We start from the raw sequence: 15470 nt of genomic DNA on the forward strand, positions 1-15470 counted from the left end.
TACCTTCATTAAATCCTGATTTATGAGGTTTTAAAAAATTTAACATGGCTTAAAACCTGCTCAAATCACTGAAATTGTGCTCTTATGTTACAAAGTAAGTTAAACCAAAATCAAGGGAAAAAAAGCTGTGTTTATCAAAATAAAACATGTCTAGTATGCAATCTTCCGAGCCTTAGAAACCTGTAAGGAATAGAGACATGAGCTTGAAAATATCTTCTCAAACATGATTTAGGCTTTGAATTCATTCTTCAAAGTTTTATTCACCTCGTTTTTCTATTTTTCAAAATAGAAAAAGTCCATCTTCTCCATAATTAGGCTTTAAACGTGAACAGTTAAAATAGTTGCACTTTTGTTGCAATGTTATGGCTACAACCTCGCCATAAATCTTGAAGAGAACGAACCTCGGTCGATAGCAACAAAGGGTTTAAAAAGCGTTTAAAAAAACTGTCTTGTGGAAAAAATTTTCATTTGTAGCTTATTTAGGAATAATAACTATTGTTTTGATTAGTCTTAATTATAAATGTTATTTTAAAAACAAATTAAAAAAAATCTCCCAAGCAGTTCAAGGGAAACGGTGGATATATGCAGCGTCTTTTGATTTACTCAGCTAAGCGTGTTTTCTCCAGATAATATGGCTAACTAAATTTTTATATCCTGTCCTTGTGGACGACTCCTAAAAGTCCCTGATGATAAAACAACCTAGACCAAGCTGTTGTTCAAGATCTAGATTCTAGATCTTTTCTGCCATTCAACAAAGAGTAAAGAATATTATCACATGAACGAAAATAGCAACATTGGATTATCTGACTGACTATCAGGAGTGGAGCAGGAACTATTTACATTGTTCATTATGAGCAGTTCCATTAATTTACACGAAACCGGGGCAACAGTAATAGGACAGTATGGGGTCGCTCAACAGTAATAGGACAGTTCTGGCTCTTTATTTTTTTTTTGAACCGGGGTAATTATGCCTATTGAAAAAATATCTACCACTGATCCAGAACAAAAAAAAATTATCTGATATAGTAATGCAAGATGTTCAGTGAGCTTAGCACTACCATAAAAAAAATCTACTGCAGACCTCATCAACACCTTTTGAATATTTTTTCTTTAACTTCTTTGTAGTTTTTTCCACCATTGACACTGACACTAAGAAACGAAAATGGTCCGAATGCTCGAATCATCAGAACGGTTACAGGGTTTTTATTCTTTATCAGCCTCCCCACCGAATTGGGATTTGAACGGACTATCACTGTTTTGTTAAACTCTGTTAGCGCGATGTTCAGTATATAAACAGCCTTCATTCACAGGACCGACACGAGACTTTTCACACTCTTTCTTTTTAGAATATCAGAGAACTGCCAAGCAACCAGTAACTCAGTGCTTTTGAGCCAACTAGGGACTTCATATCCATCGCGCACGTTTTTCACTGGAACAGCCTTTTATTCTGCACAACGCATTACGTAAATCAGCTCACTTGTAAAGGTTTTCAGCAGAACCTGCCTCTCTGGCGTATGTAATGACAGGGTTTCGTGCAGTAACTGAAATGACACTTTAATCTTGTCTAGTATATCATCACAGACTGACAGAAACAAATTAACATCTGTTTTATCCCACTCAGATCTATAAAACCCCATTTTTTTCTTGGCATGGGGCATCCACAGAACCATATGATTTGAATGCATTAAAATTGGGAAAAAGTCAGATATGTCAATGTCAGTCATCACTTTAGTGATTGCTTGAGCGGTAGCCTGTATAGAAATCAAGAAAAAATCCAGACAAAGGTTGACCCCAAGTTGTGAATGTAAGTGAAGTCGGTATCATTTTTTACATACCTTAGATCCTTACACGAAGACAGATCTGAGCTCGAGGGCTAAATTCATTGCTAAGATTAAAGTTAAATTTCCCACATAAAATTGCGCTGCATCCAGAGCCGGGAGTGCCAGAGATTGATCTAGAAAATTTGCTGCATGCCATGCTGAATTTTCTGTCAGACTTTTCATCATTATAATCAGTTGGCAAGTATACAAAATATACAATTATCCAATTGACCTTCACAGATGTCCAACAAAGATGTCCATGGAGGTATACACCATAGGCATGAAATCAACTCTTACTAAAACTGCGGTGCTACCAGATTGCCAGCCTCTTCCACTACTAATTGCAAGAGATCCAAAAAGTTTATTCAAACCATTCAGTTCACCCCTCTTTCGAAAGAAAATGTTCTTGTTAGCATATGATATCACAACTATGCAAGAATTCTTCTAGAAAAGGTTGCTTCGTTAAAACACTGCCATTAATGTTCCATGCAAGAATTTGGATAGTATAATCAGTCATTTATTGCTTATAGCCTGTGCGACTGGCCACTTAAACTCGTATGAAGGATTGTCAACTGAGCCACACTGGCTACATTTCATAGGTTTCTTACACGGAGTGTCTTTAGCTTTTGGATGATCGTTAGAACATCTTGCACATTTGGGAGGATTCTTACACAGCCTCGCGGCATGACCGAATTGCTGGTCATGTATTATAACATTGAATTGGCAGAAACTTGAACTCGCTAATAGGTAGGTGCTCATTAGCAACCAATAAACTTTCAGGAGTGGTTTATTCGAGATATGTCTTTTCAGAAAATCTGAGCCGAAAGGAGTGTGTTCTACCTAGCTGCTTAGCTCCAGAGAAATTTGCTAATATCTAAATAATGTCATCAGATGTAAGGTTTTCAAGGGTCCGGCAAACGATTCCGAGGTCGGGCTTTCCACTTTGGCTTCCCAATATGGGTCTTGATCGTTGAGAGCGTGTTCTACCGACTGAGCAGCATCTTTATCAGACAAAATAAGTGGTCAAGCATACTTGCGGGGCTTTAATTCAGTAATACGTTCACTACTATTGCCCCAAATTTTACTAAGAAAGTCTTTTCGTGGTCAAGATGCTTTAGGTGGGCCTTTCAAGACTATTGTATAGGTTTGTTTTGAAGCCTGGGGCAACCCGTTATACGACGAACCAACAGTAGCCCTGAGCTTTCAAGAATCAACCACATTATCAAGCTTTAGGTATAACTCATTGACTTTTCGAGCAAGTTTAGCAGTTTCTGAAAATTAGGTTTTGAGGATTATAACCCCCCCCCCCACAGCACTCAGGGCAAGGGTTGTAAGTTATGCCCTGGGGGTATATAAGGTTTTTTTTTATAGAAAGTCTTGTTGTAGAAACTTCAAAACGCGCTCATTCGGTTGAAAGTTGAAAGGGCTAGTGCCCTTTTTAATGATCAAAAGTGATTGGAGGGCAACTAACCCCCCACTCACGCCCACCATTTTCCCAAACGCATCCAATCAAAATTTTTAGATAGCCATTTTGTTCAACGTAGTTTAAAGTTTATGAAATTGGGGCTTTGAGGATGACAACCCCCCACAACTCTTAGGGCAAGGGTTGTAAGTTATGCCCTGTGTGTATACAAGCATTATATAGAAAGTGTTGTCGTAGAAACTTCAAAAAGGGCTCATTCGATTGGAAATTGAAAGGGCTAGTGTTATTTTCAATAGTCGAAAGTGATTTGGAGGGCAACTAACCCCCCCCCCCTCACGCCTACCATTTCTCCAAACACTTCCAATAAAAATTTTGCGATAGCCATTTTGTTCAGTGTAGTTGAAAGACCTGGAAATTGTCTTTGAGGATTACAAACCCCCCACACCTCTCATAGCAAGGGTTGTAAGTTATGCCATGGGGGCATATAAGGTTTTTGACGATAGCGTTGCCGTAGAAACTTCAAAAAGGGCTTATTCAATTAGAAATTGAAAGGACTAGTGCCCTTTTTAAAATCGAAAGTGATTGGAGGGCAACTAACCCCCCACTCATGCTCACCATTTCCCCAAACACATCCAATCATAATTTTGAGATAGCAATTTTGTTCAATGTAGTTGAAAGTTCTGGAAATGAGATCTTTGAGGATGACAACCCCCCCGCCCCCACCACAGCCCTAAGGGGTAGGGTTGTAAGCTATGCCCCGGAGGCATATAAGGTTTATATAGAAAGGGTTGTCGTAGAAACATCAAAAAGGCTTAGTAGATTTGAAATTTAAAGGGAAATTGCACATTCTAAGAATTGAAAATTATTGGTAGTGCACTAACCCCCCTCTCACACCCACCACTTCTCCAAACACATGCAATCCAAAATTTTGAGATAGCTATTTTTCCACGTAGTTGAAGGTTCTGTAAATTAGGTCTTTTGAGGATGACAACCCCCACAGCCCTCAGTGTAAGAGTTGTAAGTTATGCCCTGGGGGCATATAATATTTTTATAGAAAGTGTTGTTAAAGAAACTTCAAAGAGGGCTCATTCGATTGGAAACTGGAAGGACTAGTGCCCTTTTTAATAGTCGAAGGTGATTGAAGGGCAACTAACCCCCTCTGACGCCCACCATTTCCCCAAATACATCCATTCAAGATTTTGAGATAACCATTTTGTTCAAAGTATTGTAAAGGTCTGGAAATTAGGTCTTTGAAGATGACCCCCCCCCCACAACCATCAGGGCAAGGGTTGTAAGTCATGCCCTGGGGACATAAAAGGTTTTTAAATTGTTGTTGTAGAAACTTCAAAAAGGCCTCATTCGAGTGGAAATTCAAAGGGCTAGTGTCCTTATTAAAAGTCGAAAGTGATTGAAGGGCAACTAAACCCCCTGTCACGCCTACCATTTCCCCGAACACATTTAATCAAGATTTTGAAAAATTGGAAACTGAGAGGATTATTGCCCTTTTTAATAGTCGAAAGTAATCGAAGGGAGAATCACCACCCCCCCCCCCCCACGTCCATCATTTCCCCAAACAATTACGATTAACATTTTGATATGGCCATTTCGTTCAACGTAGTTGAAAGGTCTGGAAATTATGTCTTTGAGGATGACCACCCTCCCCCATAGACCTCAGGACAAGGGTCGTAAGTTATGCCCTTGGGGCATATAGCCTAAGGTTCTTATAGAAAGTTTTGTCGTAGATGCTTCAAAAAGGGATGATCGATAGGAAATTAAGAGGACTAGTGCCTTTTTAATTAGTCAAAAATGATCAGAGGGCAAATGCCCCCCCCCCCCCCACGTCCATCACTTCCCCAAACACTTCCAATCAAAATTTGAGATAACTTCGGGGGAGGGACTTGTTGGGTTGGTAATCAGACGCTCTAGTGCTCTTTTTCAGATTCAAAGTGATCGGAGGGCAGCTATCCCCCCCTCCACACACACACGTCGTATTGTCCCGAAATGCGTCTAATAGAGACTTTTAGATAGCTATTCTATTCGAAAGAGTCTAATTACCATATGACAGTGCTTTTGGGGTTTAAAAAAATCCTAGATATTGGGGGCAAGGGTTGTAAGTTATACCCAGGGGGTGTTTAAGGTTTTTTAAGGAAGGGATGGTTGTTTAACTTTAGGTAGTTAAATTAACTTAAAAAAAACTTTTTCCACAAAATAATTTTTCAAAAAAAAAGCAAAGAACTCCATTAAACCTAAAATGAACAAAAATATGATCAAATAATCTACCAAGCATATAACTAACACAAATCAGTATCAATAAATAAATGAAACCCAAAACAAACAGAAATTAAAATAAATAACAGTCAAACTCAAAACAAGCAGAAATGAATATGAGTAGGGCTTTAAAACCCTATGCTTTCTAAAAGCCAGAATATAGTTTTTACTTTACTAAAAAAACTCTTTTAAATGTTTTTATATTTATAACTTTAAGAAATCAAAAATTAATTATGAGTTTAAGGAACAAATATCAGCATATGTATATTAAACTGACAATGCACACTTTATTCAGTAAATTAATTTGAATTTTTTTCAGTAAAGTACAAATTGTATCCTGGCTTTTAGAAATCATAGGGTTTAGAACCCTTCTCAGATTAATTTCTGCTCGTTTTGAGTTTGACTTATTTTAATTTCTGTTTGTTTCTGGTTTCATTTATTTATTGATACTGATTTGTGGTAGCTGTATGCTTGGTAGATTATTTGATTCTATTTTTTTTCAGTTTTGGTTTAATGGAGTTCTTTACTTTTTTTTTGAAAAACCTATACTGTGGAAAAAGTTTTTTTTAATTAATTACAGCAAAGCATTAGATACATTTATAGTATTCTTTGGTAGCAGTAGGACTAGATGAAAAGACTCAGCGTGTCTTCAAGAACTATTTTTTTGGATCACTTGATAATGCTGGTGATATACCTTAATTACAATTTTTTCTATAATATCCTTAAGAGGTAGAATTAGGGGAATGGGTAAACTTGTATCTAGGTAGACATTGAGTCCTCCAGACACAATTTCATTCAATTTGACAGTCCTTTCACTTGATCAAGCACAAATGCACAGTTGTCATCGCACTTTTTCTATAATTTCTTTTGGAATAGCCTCTGCTGAGAGGCAAGGTCAGAGCGAAAATGATGGATGGAGATGACAAATTCCATGCTATGTACTGAAGCCACAAGACTCATTGCTGCCTTTGTAGCTGTTAGTGATTCACTTAAGTGGTTTATGTGTTTTGGAGACTACAAGCTTTAGGAGCTCAGATAAAATTGCGTTAGCATACTGTTGTACTCAATCCATTGTGTTTTGCACATTCCCTTTAACTGAGCTTTTACAACCTAATTCAGAGTGTAGTTTCGTTTTGCTGATGTATTCAAAAATGTCACAGCTTCTTTTATATTGGCTATGACATTTTTGCATGAGACTGCCGAACTTCTCAAGATAGAAAGATCCAAGGCACAATTATTACGAATATGATGCATTTCTTTTTCTTCTTAGTCTTAAATACAGCAGTACTGTTATTTAAATCCAATTGAGTCTTCATGTCTGCTTGAATATCAAAAGTATAGTAGTTGTAAAAAATTAGCTAAATTCTACAAAAAGCTAAGTAATGATTATCTACTTTGTTTCCCAAAAAAATGAAAACTGTCCCAGACATAAACTGTAGATGATACGAAAAACTTAACTAGAGATAAAATAAAATTAGAAAAATGGTCTGTTGAATCTAGCGAAAAACCAATGAAAATGCAAAAAAAAGGAAACCCAAATTTGCTAGTTCCTGCTAAAAAAAAAAATAAAGTAGAAGAATTGTTCACTGCTTTATGGAACAAATCGGCATTCTGAGGTAAAAAACCTGTACAGTAGGATCCAAGGCCAACTTAGTTTCAACCTAACTTACCCTCCCAAAGCAACAACCAATATTCTTAACAGGCCGTTTCGATTCCATTTTCTGTATGTACTTTGTATATGCCCAATTGGTTACTTAAATACGGTAACCGTTGCTTTTGTCCTGGTTCCTTCTCGCTTTTAGTCCCAGAATAATTAGCCTTGTGCATGTAACTTTCTTGATCACTTTGACAGGGAATCCTCCCTGAAAACAATGTTTTGCTCCTCCACATCCAATATATTCAGGTTGCACAAGTGTGTAATACTGGCTACGACGCGTTGCAACATAGATAATCAACATATGTCTTTTATAGGAATAGAGCCTCAATGGATTATGACTATGAAGATTTAGCTGATGAATATGATGTTGAGGATTATGGTATTGAACCATCAAAATCCGAATTTAGTCATGAAGGTGACTCTGGAAACATTTCTCTTCGGCCACCCCTGTACGAACTTTTTTACCATTGCTTGACTCCTACTGTTGGTGAAGCTGCTGCTCATCTAGGAAAAGTACTTTTCTACTGTGCGGTTTTTAGGCTGGTCTGTGATTATGGTATTGTAATTTTTATTTATATTATTTATAATATTGCGCGAAATGTAGAACGAGTAAGCATTTCTTTTGCTACTTTGTTACAAAAATGAACACATATAAAATATAAACAACAAATAAAATCTTTACAGATTTGTGTGGGAAACAAATTTCCATAAAACATTCAAACAATTTTGACTCATATTCTTTTAAAGAGTCGCTGCACCAGCCCTACATTTTGTATGGTTTAGATCCCTCACGTGTCCCTGAGAAGGATAGGCAGGCTATAAAATTTGGGTCTGTTCTGGTGTTGTGAGATGGTTTGGGGTTTCCACTCTGTCATAAATTCTTCCCTCCGTCCTCATATCTGGAAGAGAAACATCAGTTGCATGATGTTGAGTTGGATCTTACATTTGAACCATGACTACAATCAGTGCTGCCGGATGACATATATAGTACTGCTACATAATTATGACTACTTGACTACTATATATTATGACTGCATAATAGTGCTGCTGGAGTGGCTTAGCCAAGTGAACGACAATCTATTGCACTGGATTTTGATTAATGAATAATCCTTCTGGATTTTGTTTGTTTTGGTAGGCTTTTCTGGGCTGGATAACCTCTTCCAAGCTATGTTATTTCGTAATGGCTGCTTTTCCATTGTATGATTTGCAGCCATGAATATATTATGAGTAGAATAGGCCTGGTTTTGCAGGACGCCGAATGACGTTAAAAGGAGCATATCATCAATGTGTGGAAAACTATTTAGTGACCAAGATGGACCCAAGCCTGCACTAAGCCTCCATATAACTGGAGGCTCAAGGGGCTTCTTGCTGTCTGGTTCTAAGCCAGTTTAAGAACTTCGTAGAGACTGGAGAAGATGTTATTAGTCTTAAGCTGCAATGGGGGGAGCCATTGAGTCTCTTGAGCCCATCACAGTTTCAATGGTCAAAATAATATGAAAGTTGTGGCACAGAAAATTTCGACGTTGTTAGATAGCTTTCGTAGGGACCATTGCCTTCCTTGAGCACATAACAATTTCAACGGTTTTTATAATAGGAAAATTGTAGCAAGGAACAGAAAGCTGTCGACGTTGAAATATAGCTTTCGTAGGGATAATTACTGTTTTTGAGGCCATAACAATTTCAACTGTTTAAATAATATAAAAATTTTGATGCGGAATATTTTGACGCTGAACAATAGTTTTCGTAGTGACCATTTCTTTTTTGAGGGCATAACAATTTCAGAGGTTTAAATAATGTGAAAATTGCGATAGCGATCATTTCGTCATTGAACGATAGCTTTAGAAGGGGCATTTTGACTGTCGAATGCAGACATTTTGAACTAGACTTGTTAGGAGCTTCAGAATTTCATCTCTCAGAGTTAGAAAAAATGAAATTAGTTGATATAGAGTTTATTTACTCAGGCACGAAGGATGGGGTGCATAGGCAGGGAGTAGGGCTAAAGATGGATAAGGAAGCATCTGAGTCTTGCTTAGGTTAGGAGGGTATTAATAGTAGGATTCTAGTTGCTCAATTTGCGATTAAAAAGTGCAAGGTGTCAGTCTTAGTAGTATATGCCTGAGAAGAACTGGTTGATGGAGATAATAGTGGCCCAGAGGAATTTTAAGTTACAAAACAAATAAATAGGGTCCCATGTGGAAATATGGTATTTTCAGTAGGGGATTTTAATGCTTCTGTTCGTAGGAATAGGGATAGATGGTATCCTAGCCTATGTAAATCTGGTACAGGAAAGAAAAATAGCAACGGTTATAGACTGCAGCAATTTTGTAGACATAACAATCTAGTTATACCCAATATAGTATTTGGTCATAAAATAACCCATAAGTTAGCAGGGTATTCACATGATTTTAAGACGGCCAACCTTATTGATTATACGTTTCAGACGTTTTAGCTGAACTTGCTAGGAGTTTCAGAAACTCGTATCCCTGAGGTAGGAAAAAAGTTAGAATTTATTTATTCAGGTAGGAAGGATGGTTTGCATAGACAGGGGATACGGCTTATGATTAATATGGGAGCTTCTAAGTCATACTTGGGTTGGGAAGGTATTAATAACGAATAAAAGAATTTCATTTGCCTACTTTATGACAAAAATGAGAGGTGTCAGTCTTAGTAGTATGTGCTCCTAAGAGAACATGGTTTTGAATCGGGAGCAAGTTTTAAATTTGTATTTTACTCTTCATGGCAAAAAGTTTCTGTTAATTTAATTTCGGTTTTCTTTAACTACTACTACTAACAACTCACCGCAGCACCAAGCCGCCTGAGGCCAACACAGCTAAGCACGCTCCTCCTCCATCCCAATCTATTTAAAGCCTCTCTTTTTACACCTGCCCACGAAGTTCCCATTTCCTTTAAATCTTTCTTTATGACGTCCTCCCACCCCAGAAGAGGACGACCTGCTTTCCGTTTAGCCCTAAGACGGTTGGCCGAAAAGAACAATCTTCGGCAATCTGTCATACATTTTACTCTTCTCCAGTTGGTATTTCACTTCATTTTTTTTTCCAGTAAATTTTGCTAAATGCTGATAAATTTGCTATGATTTTGGGTGATTTAGGCATTGCAAATCTTTTCCATTTTCTAAATTTTGTATTTCTTGTTAAACAAAAACTCTTTGATACCAAAAATAGTAACTTTGTTTCTAAAAAAGTAGTATTAAATGTATATTTTGAGCAGTACCATCTGTAATTGAATATCGTTTGGTTCTTCGCCTGTGCATTACCTCTCTAGAAAAAAGCGATCCTGCTGTAATTTCCTTTTTGGATTTTGGCTAAATGTTTGTTCTTTTTTTGAAAGTATACATTTTCTCCTATAAAATTTCGTTGAAATGCAGAAAATGTAGAAGGAGATTGTAAGAAATGGAGAGAATATATTCTACCAAGATCCTGTTGTTTTGAATATTCTCAGAAAGAAACGATTAATTGATAGTTTCAGGGTCGATGAAACAAATATAGCTATGGTATACATATAGCTATTGTATACATACAAAAAAAGTAAGGAATTTTTTCTTAAAATATCTTTTTGAAAATTGAAATTCAGAATTCGGTGTATTTCAGACATTAGGGCTAATGTGTTGAATAGAGATGTTGTGTTGAACTGCTCTTGTCGTTGGACGGAATCCAATTAAAAACTGTTCACTACTTGGTGACTTTCTAAGTTATTACGACCCAAAATGCCCATTATGAAAAAAGAAATCTTTTGATGATTCTGTTCATTTTACCTTTTCAAATAAAGTGTTCTTATAAACCTTTGCGAATTTGACACAAGAACAGATAATTCGCACAAAATGTATGGAAAACTTATGTGTAAATCAGGCTTTGTAATTCAGCGCTAAAAAGGAGATAGTGGAGATAAATAAATAAAAAGAAACTTTTCTTGTTTACTAGTCTGGATTTAATGATATAATATGACTTCAATGTGCATTAAAATTAAGTTAATTTAGATTTATTAAAGTGTAACCGAGCAAATGTCTTGTAACTAATGAATTTTGATAAACTTTCAGGGTTGTTTTAAATGGCAAATTAATAAATGTGTGTTATAGAAGCATTGAATATGTTTCACTTTTTTTCAATAACCTATTTTCGGGCCGTGTAAAGGCCCGAAAATAGATTGAATCCGAGATTGAATCCATATGTTGCCCCTTTTTAGGTTATAATTACTGCGAATGAAAAGAACAATAGCCTTTGTAGAGATTAGTACCGTTTATTTATTCTGGACCTAATTCATTATCAATAGGCTTTGTCAAAATTCTTATGCACATCTAAACTGCAAAATGAACAAAAGGGAAAAGGTAAAATGAACAGAATCATTAAAAGATTTCTTTTTTCATCATGGTCCCTTAATTTTTAGAGCACGTATGATTAAAATGTTTTGTCGAGATTAAATATGTAAGCCTACATTAAGAAACTCAAAAAGTATTACTCGCTCTCTTGATATTCACCGTGGCATTCTGACCAATGCAGTATGTCATAATTTGTATGCTAGGTTTGAAAATTCCATCAGTAGCTGGATGTCGAATTTGTTTCGTAATAAGAATGACCTTAGGTCTCTTAAAAAATGTAACGCGTCTCCTTGCTTAACACAGTTTATAACAGGTCATACTGCTACTACTACTACTACTAACACCTTACTGTAGCACCAAGCCACCTGAGGCCAACACCGCTACTCATGCTCCTCCTCCATCCCAATTAATTCAGAGCCTTCCCCCTTACACTCTACCAAGAAGTTCCCATTTCCCTTAAAAATTTCCTTACGACATCTTCCCATCCCATTCGGGTGCGACCTGCTATTCGTTTGGCCTTAGACGGTTGACCGATAAGGACTATCTTTGGCAATCTATCATCCTTCATCCGCAGAACGGTTCCTAACCGTCCTAACCTTTCTCTCAGTATAGCTTTAGAAAGCTGGATTGAACCACATTTTTCATACAACTTTGGAAAAAGTGGCACTCTGCTCGTGTGGTGGTGTTGAAATTTACTATCACATCATTCTTTGAATGTACCAATTATTCTTTTCCTCGCTCGCTTTTGGTAAAATGTTTGGATGAGTTGATGGTCTTTTTTTTTTATTCAGTTTAAATTTAGTTAATGTCTGTAAACTTACTAGATACTTAGCTGATTTGAAATTTAATTGGTATAAACTGATTTGATTTTGGATTATGGTTGATTTAAAAAGTGATACGCTTACTATTTAATTTGCAGTCTCTTTTCTTTCATAGTCTTTCTGTTTTTTGTATTTTTCTTTGTTTATTTTTCTTTTCTTTTTTGGTTCGGTTTACAAATACTGCAGACAAGGGTGTATCCAAGATTTTTTTTTTTTTTTTTTTTGGGGGGGGGGGGTAAAAGTCTTTATAAACGCATCCAAAATTTGTTTATATGTATTTGTCAATATTTTTACAGGTTGGACATAAATTTTGGGAGGGGGGGGGGGTTAAACCTGGTACCCTCCTGGATACGACCTTGACTGTAGGTGTAGAATACCGGGTTTCCGGTTTAGTCATAAATATAGTACTTGTCTACATTAAGAGAGAACCTGATGCTCACAGTCTAATTTTTAACGTGATTCCTTTTTTTGGTTTTCAGGCCCCAAACGTCTCAAGAATCTCACATCAATTGGCTGTGGAATTATGGTTACTTACCACTTTTTTGGTCCATTGACCTGGTATCTAGCAGCCAACGCCACAATATCGTACCTGGTTTTGCAAGTTTCTACTGTAGTTTTAAATAGAGGGCGAGGAGTCTCAACTGCCATTACCTCAGTTGTGTTTCTCTTTCTTTGGTAAGTTTGTTTCTTAATCTTTTGCACAGAAAATAACGAAAATAATACACAGGCCATAGGCGAAAATATTACAGAATTGCCGTGTTCCTATTTCCGTTATTTAAACAGAGAAGGTCCCGTATAATTTTACTGGACAGAATATTTCCTTCTCCCATAAAGCCAATTTGATATATTTGACATACAAAATAGATGGCGTTGGCGATATTTTAAAGTAAAGAGTTGATCTTTTACCAATTTGTTATTATTTATGCTGCAAAGCAGCATAAACGTGGGAAGGATGGGAAAAATAGGAGGGTGGGCGGGAAAAATGAAATAGTGTGCTTATGAAATCTCAAGAGTTTTACAATTGTTTGTCATTTCTTATATTCCCCATATGATTTGCAGATTTTACATTTTTTTCGAATTTTGTGTTTAAAATTTGTCATCACTTGTTATTGAGGAGGCATTTTCCTTGCAAAGTCTGGTTGCCCTTTTTGATGTTTCTTCTTTTTGACCGGCAAATTTGATTTGATATGGATAGGATAGAATTCCTCCAGACTCATTGCTGGCATATAGGGCGTCAACAGTTGTCGGCATTTTAGTTGCTGGCTCTTTTTTTACAGGGACTGAAAGCAAGCCTGTCGCATGACCTTGCGGCTGCTGGGAGCCGAACCCTATATTGCCAAGCAGAGATCGATCCACTGCATCATCACAGAGATTTGATAAAGGCTTGCAATTATCTTGTTATTAGTTCTGATTTTAGAGTCTTCGCATTTCGTAAAACACTACTTACATTTTTACGGTTTCAAGCTAAAACATATTATCTATGGCGGTTTTAAGCTAAACATATTATCTATATCATCTATGAGCTAAGTATATTATATTATGTAGATAATTTCGGAGACCACACTGCCTTTCCATGACGATAAATAAAAGTTCAAATAGGGATAAAATCCTTTTAATAGACAGTGATGATAGAAATTCACAAAAATACCAGATATTTCGGTCACATATACAGTGACCGTCATCAGTAGTAAAACAGAGTTTTACTACTGATGATGGTCACTGTATATGTGACCGAAATATCTGGTATTTTTGTGAATTTCTATCATCACTGTCTATTAAAAGGATTTTATCCCTATTTGAACTTTTATTTATCGTATATTATATTGTCCCTCTGAATTGAGTAGAGAAGTCAGTAAATGTCTGCTGCTTGACTGAACTATGTCTCGAAAGTCTTATGCGCAAAATTTTTCCTTGTACCTTATGTCCCTCTGAAAACTACCCGTTGTTTAGTGTTAAAAAAAAAATCCTATTGAAATTATCTCGGCGTTGCCACTCTTTAGTTTTGTACCCCTAGGATGGATATCGTAGCTGAAAAGGTCCTCACAAAATTGAGTAAATACCTTTAAAACCTAAAAAATCGTCAATCTCAAATTTGTTAATTTACTGAGAATGCGTAATGAAATAAGAGGGCATACAATTTTTATGGCACTATAACGTAGGTCATTAGGAGACTATCCCCTCCTCAATACCCTGCTCTTCACGATTTTTTTTTTTTTGCACTTTTAAAATAACTTCTGATTCTAATTAAGCGGGCCTGGTGTTTCAGGAATTGTTCTTAATCAATTGGGACAAGAGGTCCAACTTTAACGTAAAGAACGGGGTATTGAGGAAGGGGCAGCTTCCCCAATATACGGAATAATTTCTGTTCGTTTTAAGTTTTGATGTTACTCCTTACTTTCAGTTGAAAAACCCTGTTCTTTTTTATTTAAATTCTGATCCTTTTTAAGTAATGCCGGTAAATCTGGCTCCTCCACGGAAAGATTCTCTAGATATTTCAATCCCTGTGAAAATTTACCCCTGGCAATTACCACTAGCATCTCCATATGTAAAATGGAGTTGGCAAAGAGAAAGTAAGACAATTAAAAAGAATTTGGATAGGAATTCTGGCAAATTCCCCCAGTGTAAAATTTTCCTTGGAAATTTTACCCTCTGGAATCTTCCTTCCCCGTGGAAATTCTCCCTGTGGAAATTCTCCCAAGTAAAAATTCACCCTCCTCCCCCCCCTCCTGACCAAAGAATCTATGTATACTTCCCAATAACAAATACTATAGCCTACGTAAACAATGGACAAATTTCATAACCCAAAGACCTTTCCCCAGGGACTGTGGGGGTCTTGCTATCTCAAAAGACATAGATATTTGACCTTTCAATTACGCTGAACAATGGCTATTTCAATATTTTGATCGAAGGATTTTGGTGAGAAAAGGGGTGTGGGAGGAGGGCTAGATACCCTCCGATTATTTTGGTCACTTAAAAAGGCACTAGGACTTTTAATTTCCGTTTGAAGTACTTCTCTTCAGATATTCTAGGACCATTGGTTTGATACGATCACCCCTGGAAAAAAAAACGCATCCGTGTTCTTTCTTTTGGCAAAAAATGCAAAATTACACATTTTTGCAGATAGGAGCCTGAAACTTCTATAGTAGAG

The 15470-nt window shown here is 36.6% G+C and overlaps 1 protein-coding gene across 1 annotated transcript in view; it reads left to right on the plus strand.

The window, feature by feature from the left end:
* LOC148956234 (protein-serine O-palmitoleoyltransferase porcupine-like) overlaps positions 1-15470 on the plus strand; it is a 261026-nt gene that overhangs the window by 14126 nt on the left and 231430 nt on the right. The window contains exons 2-3 of the mRNA XM_089089965.1: positions 7483-7724; positions 12802-12997. Of these exons, the coding sequence (XP_088946091.1) occupies positions 7496-7724; positions 12802-12997 (425 nt within the window). The 5' untranslated portion in view covers positions 7483-7495. The remainder of the gene's footprint in view (positions 1-7482; positions 7725-12801; positions 12998-15470) is intronic.

The sequence above is a fragment of the Artemia sp. Qi Xiang Cuo genome, chromosome 1, assembly GCF_049724085.1.
Source record: "Artemia sp. Qi Xiang Cuo chromosome 1, ASM4972408v1, whole genome shotgun sequence".
In the NCBI taxonomy this organism is placed as follows: Eukaryota; Metazoa; Arthropoda; class Branchiopoda; order Anostraca; family Artemiidae; genus Artemia; species Artemia sp. Qi Xiang Cuo.